Source organism: Mus caroli, chromosome 12 (assembly GCF_900094665.2).
Source record: "Mus caroli chromosome 12, CAROLI_EIJ_v1.1, whole genome shotgun sequence".
NCBI lineage: Eukaryota > Metazoa > Chordata > Mammalia > Rodentia > Muridae > Mus > Mus caroli.
In genome coordinates, this window is record NC_034581.1 from 111714911 (window position 1) to 111734293 (window position 19383).

Consider the following 19383-nt stretch of genomic DNA (forward strand, 5'->3'; position numbering starts at 1 on the left):
CTCTCTCTCTCTCTCTCTCTCTCTCTCTCTCTCTCCCTCGCTCTCTCTCGCTCTCGCTCTCTCTCACTCTCGTTCTTACTCTCTCTCTCTTTGGAATTTTTTACATTATATTTATTTCTGTGTGTTGAGGAGGCATGCATACACATAAAGAGTGTGGATGGGGTTAGAATACAATCTGCTGGGCTAGTTCCCCCATCCACCATGTTGTTTCTGGAGATAGAATCACATCCTTACAGGGCACAGCCAGCACCTTGACCTGCTCGTCCATCTTACAGTCAGAAAACTTGAGTTCTAGTAGCTGTTTATTAAGCATATTCCACAATCCAGTCGAAACCCTTTTTCTGTCACTAACCAAGAATTTGTTTAACTATTTACCAATGTTCTAAGATCAGTCTTACAATAAATTATCTGACCCATTTCCTGAACACTTTTGAAAAGGCTTCTAAATGAAATAATTATGTTAAATCATATAAAAGTTTCTAGAACAAGTGTTTGGCATATTGCAAAATTAACCATAAACATTTTTGTGCTAGTTTATTCGCTCATCAGTAATGTGTGACATGAAACAGCTCTATTATCAGATACCTTGGCAGGCAAAATCCATACCGTTCTAGCTACATCTCTTTGACTATTGTCCAGGTTGAACACTGGATTTGTTCCTTCATCTTTCTTGTTTTGCTTCCCTAAGCTTCCCTGTCCGACACAGAATATTCTTGAACTGAAGTTTCCATGTAGTAATCCTTGTAACACAAAATATGACTCTTTGCCTTTATGACCTTGTGTGTTGAGTGATTCAGAGCCCCAGAGTTATCATGGAGGCCATTTCAAATCTAGTGAGATTAACAGTAAAAACATGTAAAAAGTGGGCACTTGGGTAGGACAGTGAGTTTGTGTGTGTATGAATGGAGTCTCAATGCTTCATTCATTCCATTCATAGTAGAGTGGACTAGTATTCCTGGGGGCATCCTTTATAAAGTGACTGATGTATATATGTATGATGTATTTATGCATATATATATGAATGTACTACATATGTATGTGTGTATGATATATGTATATATATATATGTGTATGCATATGTTTTTATCAAGTTGTAGTTACATTTAAGCACTTATTTATTATATATTTATAGAAATTAGTATAAAATTATATGAAACAGTTTATGTATTATGCAGATAGTTATATATGTGTGAACATATATATGTATAATAAATTATGAACATATCTTGACATGTTAGGTGCCTAGACATCTGTCTTGAATGCTTACTTAATCATGAAGAAAATGCCAGTGACTTTTTTTCATGTGTCTTGAGGAGTGTTTCTGTTTCTGGCTCAGAGATAGCCTTGAGGCAGAGTTTTAAAACAACACAAGAACTTTCTGCTCTCCTGATTCCTTCCTTCCTCATGAGTGGAAGGGAATGACACTGGCCATCCATCTCTAAGGGCCAGCGAGAGCTTCTGGGAGGAACTGGCTAGGTATTCTCCAGACTCTTGTCTATTCTCTGAGCCCTGTCCTGTCAAGGAGAATTGGCTTCTTGGCTCCTGTGTCCTCCTTGGCCTTGTCTTTGCTTTGATCTGACCCATGGGATATTGTCCTTGCTCTTTACCCAAGGCCCAGACTCCACTGTGTCATAACCCCTAGGTCCCCTTATTTTGACCCTCTGACCTCTCACCTTTGTCTTTATCTGCCTGGGAGATTCCCACTAGATACTGTGGGCCTCGGTACTCATGGAGGCTGTCTTAGTCAGGGTTTCTATTCCTGCACAACATCATGACCAAGAAGCAAGTTGGGGAGGAAAGGGTTTATTCGGCTTACACTTCCATGCTGCTGTTCATCACCAAAGGAAGTCAGGACTGGAACTCAGACAGGTCAGGGAGCAGGAGCTGATACAGAGGCCATGGAGGGATGTTCTTTACTGGCTTGCCTCCCCTGGCTTGCTCAGCCTACTCTCTTATAGAACCCAAGACTACCAGCCCAGGGATGGTCCCACCCACAAGGGGCCTTTCCCCCTTGATCACTAATTGAGAAAATGCCTTACAGTTGGATCTCATGGAGGCATTTCCTCAACTGAAGCTCCTTTCTCTGTGATAACTCCAGCTGTGTCAAGTTGACACAAAAATAGCCAGTACAGAGGCCCTATAGTCAAGTCATGAGCCATAACACAGCCTGACACCAGCTCATTGGGTCATATTTTGCTCTATGTGTCTTGCTCCCTGAGCCTGGCCCCCTGCTTTTAGCTCCTAGTTCCCTGCTCCTTGCACCATGTTTCTTGTTCCTTAGCTCTCAACTCCTTGCATCCTGCAGGGATCCTTCACCTTCTTATTCCTGTTCCCAGCTCCCCGCCCCCTACTTCCCATCCCCTGCCTCTCCACCATACCAGTGTCACCTGTCAATTGTACAGTTCCACATTTTTACCTCCAAAGTCACCAGGAAACTTTCCTTTATCATTGAAGTGATCTGTTCCATGATATATTTAAACATCATTTTTCTTTGTACGTAAGTCTCATAGTCTCTCATTGTGAGTATCTTCAAAGAAAGCTGTCTCCATAGAGATTTTCAGGATGTTCGCCTAGTGCCTGTGTGCTGCCCTGTCAGCATGAAGAAATGGTTCAGCCCTGTGTGGCTATAATCCCTGTGACAGTTAACTTAAGTTTTCTTTTCATCTACTTAAAATAATTTTTATAAACCTATTTCTTGGGCTTTCTTCTTTCTGCTATCTTTAGATTTACTTCTTGAGTTAAGTTGAAGATCTTGTTTATATTGCCTCTGGCCATGGCCTTGGTGCTACCTCCTCCTGAGTTTTTCTCTATTTACCTGTGGTTGTCATTTCACATCCTTTTGGAACAATTAAGGCATATAACATTTTTTTCTTTCTCTCACATTTCTATGCTTTAGCCTGTAAATTTGAGAGTCAAATGCTATTGCTTTTTAGTCTGATGTTAGATTTGAACTTTTTTGGAAATTTTTCTTTTTCTTTCTTTCTTTCTTTCTTTTTTTTTTTGTGGCCCTAATTTGTGCAGTAACTTTTCTGTTTCCAGTGGATGACTCAAAAGTATATTTATACCCACTATTTTCAGCAGACATCCTTATCTGTGTACTTTATAACTTTATGTATAATATGCTGTGTTTTAATTGCAAATATAACCGCCAGTGGCATTATATAAGCTTAGGATGCCTTTGTTCATATATTGGCTTAGTCAGATGTCTCAGGTGAAATATCCTTTGTCATGGTCCCTCCTGCTGCATTCACCAGCGCCATGTTTTATGAGTACTGCACTCTGGTCCTTTACTGTCCTGCTGCAGCGCCGTCCAGTTCCCTGTAACTGTGATCATCTGGAGCCTGGGAGCCTCTGCTGTATTCCCCGCTCCTGCCTCAGGATGGCGCTGCTGCTCCCACTTTGGCTTTGCTTCCTGGTTAATCTGTTGCCTCCTTTAAAATCTGACCCTTGGACACTTTTGTTTTGAAGTACAGGCTTCATAACCAACATAACCAACACCAAACAGTTCTGAGAGATGTGTGGGAGCCCAGCAGGGCATCCACATTAGTGGTGCTTGGGCCTCTTTTTCCTCTGTGCCCTGTTATTGGCTTGCATTTGTCTTCTTCGGCATTTTAAATAATTGTGTCTGATTGTAAATTCACAGATAGCCATCACCCCAGGTTTCCAAGCAACAGACTTATTCAATTATTAATTAAAGGAGCCCATGTGTCCTCAATCCCTAGAGAGTAGGAGCCAAATTTGCTTTAGCTTCTTCCCTTCCTACCCCAGACACTTTCTTCTTGATCTACTAGAACCTACCCCAACAGCGTAAGTTACAAAAGTCACTGAATTTGTAAAAAAAAAAAAAAAGGGAAGGGTGAGGGATGTGCAATGTGTCTGAATGACAAGATTGGTGACAACGGTGATCAAAAGTCTTTCGGGTTTTCCTTAGCAGATTTACAGCTGGCCATGGAATGGAGTTTGGACCTCTTTCATACATGGCATTAGATCTCCATAGAAACAGAATAGCTTGTCTCAAATCAGTGATTCATTCACAGTGAAGATAAGGTTGAACATTGTGGGGTACACCTTATGCCTCTTGTCCTGGTCCTTGGAGGCTAAGGCAGGAAGATCAAAAGCTCAAGGTCAGCCTGAACTATAGAATGAGACCCTGTCTCAATATTTTAAGAAATGGGAGGGTGAGAGTTGCAGGGTAGGTCAGTGATAAGATGCTTATTAATATGTGCTCTGGGCTCCACTTTCATAGCAGATGGAGAGAGAGGGAAGACAAAGAAGAGAACTTGGTCTTTCTTTGAGGATTCCCATTTGATCCATAAGCTGAGAGAGCAGCAGTCGTAGCTGGTCATTTGTGGTCCCCCATGTATAAATGCCTTGCCTTAGGTAGAAGAGGCCATGTGGTGATCTGTATTGGACAGAGCCATGTGGGATCAGCATGGGGTGTGTCAGATGTCACTATAAAGGGTGAGGCTTGGCACATGCAGGATCACTGAGAACCAAGAGCCAGCTGTTTTCTTCAGATCTGATATGGGAACCGGGACTAGGTGGCTGGTATGTATGAGGACCATCTCCACAGTCCATGTTGGTTGGCCCAGGGCCTGCACGTGAAGCCAAGTGACATGAAAGGACTGTCACTGAGTGCCCCTCTGCTCTCTTTAGCTTCTTTCGGATTACACAGATTACACAGCAACTTCTAGCAGCATGTTCAAGGGTGGAAAGCATAGGGCACTCAACAGTGAGCATGAAGCGTGGATTCCAGGTGTGAGAGACATTCAGCGTTTTTAGAAGGTGGAAATGGCCCCATAAATTGTTGGCTGACTTGAAGCCAAGTGATCCAGTACAGGTCCATATTGATTGCTACAACACAAAATACAGAGTGACAGTGGTCACTCAGTCATCATGAGTTACTCCAGGGTCACAAACTATGTCCCATGCACAGAAGAGACACAAACAAGACAAATAAGGCCACTTAAAGGCACCTTCATGATCTGCCTCTGTCTGTATTGATTATCGATTGGTGAGAAAAGTAAACAAAATAACAGAAGAGTAAATGGACCAGCTGAATTACAATCTAATAACATAGAAAATGAAATTTCACCCACTAAGAAGTGGTCAGGAAAATTAGCTATGGCTTGAGATACACAGAACTCTGAACAATCTCACAAATTATGGTTGCCATGGGCTGAACCAGACATTGGCAACAAGGCAGGGTGTGTAATAATAACTTTCATTATCCTGAAGTAATTGCCATCTAAGGCTTACTACCTCAGTCTGTTTACCTAGACTAGTCCTGGAGGTTTCTAGCCTCTTACAATCTAATCTAGGCTTAGAATGTTTTTCTCTGAGACATGCTGCTTAATAAGCTCACCTTTTCTTGTTCTTTTTGAGCTCTCTCTGGCTGGTTCAACTCAGCTGTTCTACCTCAAACTCCTTTCCAAGCTGACTGGTTGAAGTTGGCTTCTCTCTGTTCCTCCTGAATTGCTCTGCTTGGCCTCAAACTAACTCCAGCAATCTTTTTATGATCTTCTAGATCCTTCTGACTTATTCTGTCTTCATGTGTGTCTAACTTTTTCTCTCTTTAACCTATCTCTGTAAGACTCTCCCAGTAAAACTATCTTCTCACCCTTTTTACTCTCTCTGTACTGCTCCCTCAAGTAACTTCCCTTTCCTCTGTCTTCTTGTGAGAGTTGGGCATATACTACTCTGTCAAATCTTTCTCTGATTCATCACTTTGTCTGCCACTCAATTAAACATCACTTTCAAACTTGGGTGCTTACTTCTACAAACTTTTATTGTTTGGGATTAAAGGTGTGTGCTAAGGCTGACCTGCACTACAACTAGACACAGTTTTTTTTTCCCATTAAACAACACAATCTTGGGGTTCATAGTGTGACTGAATATTCTGCACCAAAGACTGGTTTTATTTTTGTATTTATATTTGGTATGCTGAATAGCACATTGTAGCAATTATCTAACATTGTAGTCCAAGCTGGCCTGGAGCCCATGGTATTACCTCCTGCTTTAGCTGCTAAGTGCTAGAATTACAGATGTTGACTGCCATACCTGATGATAGGATGAGTGTTTCATATGAGAGGAACAGAGATGGGAAAATTTCTGATGAATCTCAGCCTTAGGAGACCTTTTATTTTAATTTTTTTATTTTGACACAAATGCATGAATTCAGCGTGACTTCCATTTGAGTGCCCATGGAATGCACAGATCAGATTACGACCACTGGCCTGTCCTCCCTTCAGCCCTCTCTTGTATATAGAGTTCAAGTGTCTCTCTCCAGGCCTCTCAAAGAACAGGCTATATTACTGTGAGCTGTGGCCAGCTTTGTGCTGTATTCACCAGGATCTATTCCTTTCTGTGCTCTGGTGCTTAAGAGATGACATGTCTTTTTATTTAGCTTTTTAAAAATGTCTGGCTTATGGCTAAGATCAAAAACTCAGGTGACAGCAGATGCTGGCAAGGATATGGAGAAAGAGGAACACTCCTCCATTGTTGGTGGGATTGCAAGCTTGTACAACCACTCTGGAAATCAGTCTGGTGGTTCTTTAGAAAATTGGACATAGTACTACCGGAGGATCCAGCAATACCTCTCCTGGGCATATATTCAGAAGATGTTCCAACTGGTAAGAAGGACACATGCTCCACTATGTTCATAGCACCCTTATTTATAATAACCAGAAGCTGGAAAGAACCCAGGTGTCCCTCAACAGAGGAATGGATACAGAAAATGTGGTACGTTTACACAATGGAGTACTATTCAGCTATTAAAAACAATGGATTTATGAAATTCCTAGGCAAATGGATGGACCTGGAGGACATCATCCTGAGTGAGTTAACCCAATCACAAAAGAACTCAAATGATATGTACTCACTAATAAGTGGATATTAGCCCAGAAACTTAGAATACCCAAGATACAAGATACAATCTGCAAAACACATGAAACTCAAGAAGAACGAAGACCAAAATGTGGACACTTTGCTCCTTCTTAGAATTGGGAACAAAACACCCATGGAAGGAGTTACAGAGACAAAGTTTGGAGCTGTGATGAAAGGATGGACCATCTAGAGTCTGCCATATCTGGGGATCCATCCCATAATCAGCCTCCAAACGCTGACACCATTGCATACACTAGCAAGATTTTGCTGAAAGGACCCAGATATAGCTGTCTCTTGTGAGGCTATGCCGGGGCCTAGCAAACACAGAAGTGGATGCTCACAGTCAGCTATTGGATGGATCACAGGGCCCCCAATGGAGGAGCTAGAGAAAGTACCCAAGGAGCTAAAGGCATCTGCAACCCTATAGCTCAACAATATGAACTAACCAGTACCCCCGCCCCCAGAGCTCGTGTTTCTAGCTGCATATGTATCAGATGATGGCCTGGTCAGCCATCATTGGGAAGAGAGGCCCATGGGTCTTGCAAACTTTATATGCCTCAGTACAGGGGAGTGCCAGGGCCAAGAAGTGGGAGTGGGTGGGTAGGGGAGTTGGGGGGAAGGGTATGGGGGACTTTTGGGATAGCATTGGAAATGTAAATGAAGAAAATACCTGATTAAAAAAATGTCTGGCTTATTTCATTTAGCATGTTTCCTGGTTGGTTCCATCTACTCTGCTGCAAAGGATAGGGTTTCACTCTTCACAGCTGCCTGACAGTCCATGGTGTCCATATTTATTTGATCACAATAGATGCCTAGACTCATCTCCTACTATGGCACTTGTGAATAGTGCTGCAATCAGCATCAGCCCCAGCATTTCCTTGACACTTGATTCTAGTTCCTTTGGAGAAATATCTGGAAGCAGATGAGCAGATTCCAAGGCTGTCCTACTTTCAGACTTCCTGGGACCTTCCGCATTGTTCCCCATAACAATTACATTCTCAGCAGCAGTGTGCATTGTGGGAGTGCCTTTGCTATATCCTCACCAGTATCAGTTTCTATATTTTGATAATAGCCATTCTAATGTGTGAGGTGATATTTCACTGTAGTTTTTACTTGCATTTTCTTGCTGGAATTTTAAATATATGCTGGTATCACCCATAACAGTAGCAGCTTGCCTGCCTTCCTGTCTTCCTTTCTACCTTCTTTTCAGAATACATTCCTTCTACCTGCTCCTTTCTATTCTTCTTTTCTTTCTACCCTTCTTGCTTTGCAGCCTAGGCTGACCTTGGACTTCCAATCCTCCTCCTTTAAATACCTCAATAACACATCCTTGAAAATCTGTCTTGTCAACATGAAACATCAGCTAGTACCTGATTCCCAGTTAACTTTCATGTGAGGAATTTATAATGAGTTGTATCCACTTAAAGTCTAATTTTCTAAAGTATGTCTAGGTCACAGGAGAAGCCCAAGCATGGCAAGGAGTGGTCACATTGGGATGAAGTACTGCTTCCATGGTCCACTGCAGGCGTGACATTGGCAATGTTCCAGGTGATATTACATCTTTCTCTGACTCATGACATTCTCCCAGAAATGCCTCTCTAGAGGATGGCACAAGTAATTTTCTGCATCTGATTTTGTTCAAAATGTAGTGTTGAAGTCTTAGGAAGGACACACATGGACACACACAGGCACACACACATGTACACACACGCACACAAACACATATTGAGGTACCTTTAACCTAGAAATCCAATATCTGAAACTGTTCTTAGCATTGAAATGATGTATACAAGAAATTCTACTAGGCACAGAGGTCACTAAATGATCTTAAAAGACCATCCAGGATAAAGGATTCATTACGTGATCTTCAAGGCTATCACCTGCAGGAGGGAGAGTTTACCAAATAGACTCTATAAAGTGAATGTTAGCCTCTATGTCTTATGTAAAATTCAACTGAATTTCATGTTTAAATTTGTGCCTCATCCTCAAATATCTCACTTTGCCTATACAAATATCACTTAAATCCAGAAGTTCCCAAACCTCAAAGTATAAACACCAGTCAAGAGAGTACCTTCAAGGAAGAAAATTATTCTATGAAACCTGACATTAAAACCCAGAAGGTGTTACACAGAAAGATGTTCTGGGGTTCACTCGCAAAGGAATCAGTCTATTGCATGCACATGTATGTACATGTATCTTCTGTTTGTACATGTATGTTCCTCTCATACACAGAGTATGGTAGGATCAGCATGTGGCCACAGCCAGATCTCTTGAGAGTAGCTTTTTGTTCTATGTAGTACAGTTCTTCCTGTTAGGATAGAAGGTGGTACAAGCTAGCTTGTGGTGAAAAAGACATTTCCCCTAGTTCTAAGAAAGCCCTGTGACAGCAGGTAGCAACCAAAAGTGACTGAAAACCTGAATAGACCTGATCTCTGGTCACTGTCTTGAGCCCCCACGTGTGAATAGGTTGTTAAGATCCATGGGCTGATCTCTGTGAGAAAAACAGTTTCATTTGTCTGGGGCCTGGTCCATGTAAATTAAATGATGTGGTTGGTGCCAGGACTCAGGCCCAATGGATTCTACAGGGATGGATGATGCCTTGCTTGGAATGCTCTTTCAATGACACCCAAGTCAGCAGAGGCTCTGTGCCCAAGTCCAGCAAGACCCTGAACAGTTAGAAAGACACATGACAGCTATAGCTGCACCTAGCTTGCAGTATAGAGAGTGGATATGATGGCTTGACTGAAGTGGGCCATGGTCTCACAGGCATTGTAACAGTGGTCTCAGAAGCCTAATCCCACCCCAGACAGGGCTGGCTGAGTCTTTGGAGATGGCTGTCTTTTGAGACAGGGATGCTGACAGCCAGACTAGGATGGAAGATTAGGCAGCCATATCCTTTCAGAAGGCCATTTTGTAGGGGACATAGCTGGGTGTCAACACTCTTTGGGGGACTTGTGATGTTCCATTCCAGTAAATTTTATATTCTGTGAAGTAGGAGTTCTCAAATATATAACCTGACAACTTTTGACATTAGCATGTGAGTGCCAGGAGCACAGGTCAATAAACAGAATGTTTCAGCCTCCCAGAGTTCTATTTATGGCTTGTGCACATCCCTCTCTCCAGTGTCTATACTGGATTTATTTGTAGATGAGTTTCCTATAATCATGGACATTGTAATGGGTTTCTGAGATACGTGCTTTCACTAGACTGCATCTGATGTCAATGGTACATTCATTCTTTATCAAGCATAAATAGTATCCACTATGTGGAGACTTTTCCGTTCACCTACCCTGCTGTGATAAGATGGTCATTGGTTGTGCCCGGTTCGAGACTCTAAATAACTGGTCAAGACAGAGCAAAAAGGACACCTTCTTATTCTGCATGAAACAAACAAACCAACGAACAACAGGCCCTTGAGATACAAAGGGTGACAGACAGTGAGTCAGAGAATAAGCAGTAACTTTCTGATGACCCCAATCATCACTCATGGGAGTAAGTTGGCTGAACACAGTGGGGACTGGGGTACCTGCCAGCATGACCACAGTGAGGCACTCAGTGTTACACTTTGGCAAAACCAGCAAGAGCTTGGAGATGTCTTCCCAGGAGATGTGTAGTCACCATGAGCAGTGAAAGAGCTCACCATGTCTTGGGAGGTTGGCGACATCTCACCATGTTACACACCAACCTTTCCAGTGTGCAAGGTGTTGTCTCCAAAATGGGACCTTCATTTGAGATCAAGCAGCAGAGATTTCAGGCTTCTAGAGGAATAACTTGTAGATAACCACCATTGTACTCACCTTACAGGTAAGACTTGAAGGGTAGAACTGTTCCTAAGAAGTCAGCGGGATGTCAGAATAGAGGGGCAAGAGGCTAATGGCAGCTAGGCATGATAATACCAGCACTGAAAAGACCACCGCAGAAAGATCGTGAGTTCAAGCCCCAAACTAAACTACATAGCTAGACTGACTCTTAACAACCACAGCAACAACAAAAGCAGCAATGAAAAAGAAAAAGGCTATGGAAATAAATGAGTATATATCACCCAAAGGAAAAAAATACAGTGTAGAATCCAATCAAGGGTTATTAACCAGAAGAAGAGGCAGGAAAGTGAGACCCCTGAGTTCAGATGGAATGATACAGATGCAAGAGGTGGGAGATATGAAGAATGCATGCTAGGCGAGTAGCAAGGGAGATGCATGTAGAAAATTGTAGCAAATCTAGAGATATAGCAATAAGAAAACAGAAAGGATAGAGCAAAGTAAGCATCGCCATTGAGTCCAGAGACATTCAGGGAGCAAATATGTATGAAGGCAGAGCCCCAGGGACGAGGGAAGATAGAAGTATAGGCAAAAAGAAAGTCATTTGCAGACAACCAAAATTGTTTCCACATGGTGAAAATGATAAGCCCAGAGATGTACTGTATTAGTTACTTCTCTGTTGTTGTAATAAAAAACCATGACCAAAGGCATCTGTAAGGAAGTGAGAGTTTATTATGGCTTATTGTTCCAGGGGGAAAGTCCATAAACATAAACCAGAGCATGAACCCCAAGTAGAGCAGTGCTATAAACTCTTAAAGCCTGTCCCCAGTGAGGTACTTCCTCCAGCAAGGCCGTACCAGCTACAGCAGCATAATCTACCCCCAAATGCCACTAATTCGTGATGTATAACAACACTTTCCTTGGGAAAATGCAACAGAGAGACACAGACACAGACACAGACACACACACACACACACACACACACTTTCCTTGGGAAAATGCAACAGACAGATAGACACACACACACATACACACACACACACTTTCCTTGGGAAAATGCAACAGACAGACAGACACACACACACACACAGTGCCGTCACCACTGCCAGCAACACCAACACCGCTGCCATAACCACTATCTATACACATGCACTTGTACACACACACACACACCACTACCCACTCCAGATAGTGATCCCCCGTATGGATACCATAAAAGCCCAACTTGGTTACTTAGAGGAATATGAGCAAGAGGTTACTTAGAGAAGTAGAAATGACTCACCAGACAGCTGCACCATCAAAGCTCACCCTGGCATGGGTGATAGTTCACAAAGCTGGGACTCTGAAGCACATTGCATAGCCTGCAGGCAGCTCAACGGGTTGGAGAGTGTTCCTTCTATGTGGCTCAGTTGGTCTCAACATTTTCCAGGTAGCTCAGCTGGTGGTCTTCTTCCAAGTAGCTGATCCAGTTTGTTGTCAAGAGTCTTCTTGGCAGCTTGGCTTGTCTGAGGGCAGCTCTCAGCAACTTTTATTAACTATTCTTGGGAGGGAGAAGCCCAGAGGATCTGGTCAGTTTCAGGGACTTCCCAGAAGTATTTGGAATTGATTAACTTCTGCCTTAAGGAGCTTCCCAGAGGAATGGAACGTTTCAATCTCTCGAGGAAACTGTTACACAGTATGTGCACACCAAGTGTCCAAGCCCATGTTCTAAGCTCATGGGAGACATTTCTCATTTGAACAAACACACCTAGGAAGCTGTATGACATCTAGGAAGCTGTATGACTCCCCCAAGAGAAACGAATATGAAAAACCAAGGCACCCTGTGATCAAATGGCTCCAAACCTCAGCAAGAGAGCAAGAAGAAAGAGAGAGGAAGGTTGCGTGGTTGCTGGTTGCTCTTGGTCAAAGGCAAGAAAGCACTGAGGGAAAAAAAGGAAGATCAACCCAGAACTTCACATGCCTCAAAACACCTTTCAAATGCAATGGTGAACTTAATATTTCCGCAGAGATCTAGGAGCTGAAGCAGCTTTCCTATACTAACTGTGAGAGGAGGAAAAGAAGCCAGGCTAATGCACTGGGATGCACACCCCAAAACCACTGAGCACCAGGGACCTGAGGTTGCACCAGGGCCCTGCGGTCATACCTCACTATTTCAATCTCATGCAGAGTTCATCGATGAAACAACAAATGATGCACTGTGGGGCTTGTCTGTGGCTGTAAAGGCAATTTTTGGCAACACAAGATGGTCACACACAGAACAGCAGGGAGAAAGCTCACAGCCTTACTATACTTGTTTCCCACAGATCACTTGAACTGTCACCTTCACTTACAGGCACCTGTAACAGGCTCAGTTACAGGTGAATACTATGCACTGTAAAGTGACCTCTTAGAATTATGGCTAATGAACCAACAAAAGAAACGTTTATAATTACACAAATATCCAGTGAAGACTAGCATTGAGGAACCAAGTGAAGAACGCAAGTAGAACAGCTGTAGAGTCCTGTGACTGCACATGTGAATTTAGCTCTTTTGTGCCACAGCCCTGGTGATGTCACCTCCTTGCCCAGCAGAGATCTGAGTGAGCCAGAAGAGGCCAGGCTTGAGGTGGGGCAGGGTAGCTTCTGCTTCTGCTCCAGAAAAGTCACACCCTCCAGCTGTGAAGTCTCCCCCAGGGCAGAGGGAGAGGAGATGGGAAGATTCTCTCTGATGGGACCATGCTGGAGGGCAGAGCCAGGAGCCTGCTAGGAGCTGGAAGATATGGAGGCAGGACTACCAGAGGTCTGAGGGAAAGTGAGCTAATGGTAGCTGACACTGGGGATTTGGGAAAGTTTCTGGAGGCAATACGATATGGGCAGCCAGGGCCACAGTAGCTCAGAGGATCTGACCTATTTGACTAATTCCTGTCTCTTTTCTAGACATAAACAAGAGGCTTAATGAATCGAAAGCCCGAAAGTAATCAAAATTCAAAGCATTCTGTCAGCATTCCCCGTCATTAGACTCAGTCTGCTAGAGAAGTCTTTGACTCTTATTAGCAGTGTGGTTTATGTATATGGCTTTAGTCCTGGCTCATCAATGAGCCTGCCTGCATTTCATTCCTCCACCAGAAGGCATCCTCATTGGTAGAACAGGCAGTTAGCACTAGTGTGGAAGACAGAATGTTCAATGCAGCTGGCCTGCTGCCCACATACAGGCTACAAGGCAGGTGGGATTCTTTCTTGGAGGGACCTGGGAGGAGCATGGGGTCAGCAATTGGTCAATTGGTCAATGTCTTCTTGACATCACTCTCCTCCCACCTCTGTCATGGAATCTTCAAGTTCTAGAGTCTCTGTCCCATTGTCCTAGCTTGTCCAGACCCTGTTCAGGGTCTGTGATGCCTGGCCACTTCTCTGACACCTCTCTTACAGCTGCCATGGCTCTTGCTGACTTCTATTGCAGTCACATTCAACTGTTCCTACAAGCTATCTGTAGGTTTACTCTGTTCTCTGCAGTTGTCAGGCCCATAGGTCACTCAAGCCTGAGATTCCTTGGCCTTGATCTTTTTACCCCTACCCCCTAATCTACCTACAAGGTGAGCTATGCCCAAGGTGTTTATAACATCGAACATCTCTTCCTGGACATCTATGGCACAGATGTTAACACAGACCATCTGACAGCTAAGTGGCTGCTATGCAGAGCCTGGGCACTGCCACAGCATGTCACAAAGTTAGTATTAAATGTGAAAACAATCACTCCATAGGTAGGAAGTCATTCGTGGCAGCCCTGTGCTAAAACAAAGATGGGATGAGCCTGGACCCTGCTGGGGGTGTTGTGCCTGACTCTTCCACACTACCAAGGCCATACTCTTGCTTTTTGTTCAAAGCTCACAGAGTTTTGTAGGGTTTTAAGTACACTTTTCCTTTTCCACAGCAGACTCTCTTTGCCTTCTGCCATGTCTGTGTCATGTCAGCCTTCTCTCTGGTTGTCTTTCTCAGCACTGCAGATGCTTTTTTTGTGTATGTGTAGTACTGGGGATTGAACCACGATCCTGAAGTTAGGTACCTGCACAGTCACTGAGCTACACCTCTATCTTCTTAAATCTCCTTTTAAGGACACTTGCAGTTGATGGCTGCTGGGAGCTGGAGGGTTAATTCTTTTCAGGGTTGTGGTGCCTGAGAGGTTACCCATGTTCCCGTAGGACTAGCTGATTCTTTACTCATACACATCCAGGCACCACTAAATAGACTGTGAAAGTCTTAGTTGGGTTAGTATTGATGTGATGAGACACCATGACTGAAAGAAACTTGGGGAACAATTCATCATTGGAAGCAGGAACCCAAGGAAGGCAGAAACCTGGAGGCAGGAGCTGATGCAGAGGCCATGGAGAGGTTTTGCTTATTGGCTTCTTATGGGTTGCTCAACCTACTTTCTTATAGAAGCCAGGACCATCAGCCCAGGGATGGCACCGTCCACAATGGGATGGACTTCCCTACCGCCATACCAATCATTAACTAAAAAAATGCCCTACAGGCTTGTCTACAATCGGATCTTATGGAGGCATTTTCTCAAGTGGGGTTCCCTCCTCTAAGATGACTCTAGCCTGTGTCCAGTTAACATAAAACTAGCCAATGCAGTGACTTTTAAAGAAAAGCAACCTGAGCAATGATGCCTTTAATTCCAGCTCTCAGAAGACAGGGACAGGTGGATCTGTTTGAGTTTGAGGCCAGCCTGGTTTACAGACTGGGTTCTAGGACAGCCAGGACTACACAGAGAAACCCTTTTTTAAAAAAAAAATCAAAAAAAAAAAAAAAAAGAAAGAAGGAAGAAAATCAACTGAAGTTGGGAAAGGAAAGTAGTGGTGATATAGGATACAGAATTGGGTGTGAATTTGGTAGAAATACACATGCATGTATGGGATTCTCAATTATTTAATTTGAACAGGACCTTATTAGGTTATTTGACCTGGCATCAAACTTTTCATTCCTCTGCCTCAGCTTCTTGAGTGTTACCATGATATATCTGAGCCACCTGCCTCAGTCAGAGAGCTTATGCTGCAGGTGTCAGTAGTGGGTGTGGTTTTGTTTGTTTGTTTGTTTGTTTGTGTTTTTTTTGTGATCCATTTCCATCTGTCTCATGTCAGCAATGTCAGAGGACACCGTGGGCAGTATGTTATACATGAGTCCTGTCGGGCCACTCGTCAGCCCCTCCCAACAGCTCCACTGCATTCCACATACTGTGGGAACTGTGAGTCCAGGCTCCTCACTCACTCTTGTGGTGTGACCAGCAGAGCTGCGGCTGACGCTGAGACTGATGGAAATCTACATCTCTGCCTTTGAAGGTGCCTTTCTCATCCAGAACTTAAGGGATAGTGTAAGTTAGTTGATGCTTAAGTACAAGCAGTTTGGAAAAAGCCAGCAAGGCTACCTCTGCTCGCTGTGATGACTGATCACTGAGAGTGAATTCTTATCTTTTGTGAAGATAAAAAAGCATCCTGTGTGTTTTGCTGCAAGTAGGTCCTGGGGCAGGAGGATGACATCTCCAGGTAACAATAGTTGCTAGTCCTGTCACCAACCAGCACAACGGGGGTCATAGCCAGTTCAGCAGTCAACTGTAAAGACTTAGCTTATACCTGTAGCCTCTGCATGCACGTCCTCTTCTCTGGGTTGTAGTGTGTTGTTAGTGTTTAGTACTTGGGTTTGTTTTCTGCTGTTGTAAAATATTACACTAAAAAAAAAAAAAAGAAAGAAAAGAAACAACACTGGTCAAGGAGATGCATAGGTATTGACCAGCAGCTCACTGCATAGCTGCATCCTTGCAGGCTGCCGAGGCTGTGCATATACCATGCTTGCACCTGTCCCCATCTCAGGCTCAGGATGGTTGAGTCATTGTTCTCTTTGCTTTTCAGGTCCTTACAACAGAATGCTGACAATGAAAAATGGTTCAGTCTGGAGAGGGAGGTGGCCCTGGCCAAGACCCTTCGGCGCTATCTGCCCTACCTGGAGCTTCTGTCCCAGACCCCAACAGCAAATGCACACCCTAGGATAGACCATGAGACTCGTCCAGCCAAGGTGATGCTTCAGCCTACTCCTCGTGGCCTGGGTTGTCTTTTACCTGTTTGTATGTTGTTTGTAGGGTACAGACATCTTTGCAGAGTGAGCAGTCTCAGTTCTCAGGCTCCCAGCAGCTGTCCTCCTGACTACAGGCTCTGGGTAGTATGAGAAGAGTGAGGCTGCATGCAAGGAGGTTCTGAACCCTGGGGCTGTGCTAGCTCCAGGCACCACTGCAGGAAATCTAGTACTAAGAGACCAAGGAAGAGCTCTGCTCCCAGTCTGTAGGAAATGTGCTCAGGATAGGAGTGGAGACATAGCCCAGATGGCAAGAAGACAAGGGCATCTGAACATGGCTGGAGTTAGGTCTGGTACCTGGCTGGTCTGTTTTTAAGTCAGCAATCCCTATATCCCTGGATATTTCTAATTTCTGGAAAGTCACTGGTGGGGATATCTCAGGGCAACAGAATGACTGTCTATCTAGGATAGAGTATCAAGATGACATGGTGTCCAAAACAGTAAGGCTTTCAGGCTTGGGCTCTAGACAACTGTCCATCTGTTGAAAGCAGGCTTAGGCACAGGGCAATCACCATGCTATTCAGGACCAGACTTGCCGGCTAGGTCCAAGGTACAAAGTAAGAAACTGATAGGACTTCTCGTTTGGAGGCCAAAGCTTCTCAGATTATGAAGGTTATAACGAGTACAGCTGTTAGTGAAATGAATGATCCTGGCTCATTCAGTCAGGGTGTTAGAGTAAGCTTGTTTTGGAGCCAAGTCACATTTTTCAGTGGGCATCTAAGGTGTCAAAGTATGGTCACTAAGATGTTTTCAGAGCAGGTTGCAAACAGGCCTTGCCAGACTTTTAATTGAAAAAAAAAAAAGCCAAAGGGTTCTGGATGGATTCCAAAAGTCAGTGTGTTTTGAGCCTGAGAACCAGCTCATCTCTAAGGGTGAGAGTGGGGATGGTGGGCAAGCTGGACTCCCTGGTGTGCGTGGTAGGCTTTTTGTAGGCTCAACAGCTCTTTCTAATGAATGTCCATAATGTTACCTCACTGGGCTGTGTTTTCTGTCTAAGACTGTAGTATGCTGCTAAGCACCCACATCTGGAGATTTTCTCAGTCCTGCACTTCCTCTGTTCTAATATACCTATCATACATACATAGCATACGCCTATGCTGTGATCCCAGCACCAGTAGCTGACTCCCTGAAGGTACTTGAAGCCTTCCTCATGTAGAATGACAACACCATTTGCTCTGCTAGAACGAGGGCTTCTCTTGGCAGATGTCCACAAGGGGTGGCATATTTTTCTAGATGATTCTGTGGGCTCGGGCGGGACCCATAGAGCGGAGAAGCAGTGGCAAGTGCTCATGTCCCCCACAGCCCAGAAAGAGCAGTTGGCAAGGGGAGCTGGCAGAGTGTGGCCAGAGTACCATGACATCAGTACCACTCACACTATGTTGGCTCCTGGGTTCCTTGAAACCACCACTCAGAAGGATGACCTCACATCACAGGTAGCCACAACAGTGCCAGTAGATGCCTATAGCCCAGTCGTTTTACCCACAGCTGTTATTTCCCTTCAAAAGCAGCCCAGTGTGAACTAATGGACATTATAATCATCCAATGGGGTGGCCATTTCAGAGCAATGGCTGTGAGTTATTCAGAGGCCGAGCGCTGGAGGGCACTTCTGGCTTATACATTTTTTTTTCCTTCTGTATTCAGATAGATGTTTCTTCATATTTTTTTTTAAAGTGTGAAAGCCCAGAACTCATTATTTTCTGTTGAGTGCTTAAATGAGGAGAGAGCTGAGTCACATTTCTAATGAGCATCGTCTGCACAAAGCACAGAAGTGCAGCAGCAATCCAAGCTGCCGCAGGGCTCCGCAGCAAGCCTGGAACTAGGGGCTTCTCCCACCCCTCCCATCGGGTGACAGGCTATCTCTGTAGCAATTTAAACTGTAGCCACTGGTGGTGTTTCAACATGCATCCAATTTCTAGTGAATTGTTTACAAATCATTTTTTTTCTGTATATCTATCCCAGAGAATCTGACTCCTGCATAGACAGAATTTTGATTTATTCTCTTTGAGACTGTTGGATTGATTACCTCATAACAAAAACCATAGGGAGTAGAACTTCCATGCTCCTCCTAAACGGGCATGGCCAGGAGCCACTCTGATACATGCTTTGAGCACATATAACTAAATCCACTCTACCACTGTCCCTATGTTGTTAGTGGGGTGCCTACCTTCTTGCTTTATTGTCCAGAGTAGCACTGGCTCAGAGTCCTTTCAGGTGCTTTGCATAACATTAACATGCTCTAGTTTTACCCACAGAGCACAATTACATCCCCATTCCACATGCCACTGAAGAGGGCCAAGCTGAAATTCATTGCTTGTTGATACCATTAATTAATTTACTTTCAGAAGTATTTGAGAACATAATTAATATAAAGCAACTATAATGGGCTCTGAGATTGGAAAGATATGAGACTGAACCTGCACTTCAAATTTTTCAGTCATATTTAATAAAAGAAACAACAAAAAATGTAGTTGAAATGGAGTAAGTACAGGAATGGAGATAAATATGCAACGTGAAGGACATGCAGCAGGATTGGAAGGTGGACTGGGGGTATCCTGAGTGATAGGGCAGCTAGAACATATTTGTGGTTTAGGGACCTCCACAACCACCCATAGCATGGATAATTAGATGAGAGGCTGCTA

At 43.9% G+C, this 19383-nt stretch overlaps 1 protein-coding gene across 1 annotated transcript in view; it reads left to right on the top strand.

Moving 5' to 3' along the window:
• Ptprn2 (protein tyrosine phosphatase receptor type N2) overlaps positions 1 to 19383 on the top strand; it is a 748763-nt gene that overhangs the window by 307247 nt on the left and 422133 nt on the right. Inside the window, exon 5 of the mRNA XM_021179074.2 lies at positions 16525 to 16687. Within this exon, the coding sequence (XP_021034733.1) occupies positions 16525 to 16687 (163 nt within the window). The remainder of the gene's footprint in view (positions 1 to 16524; positions 16688 to 19383) is intronic.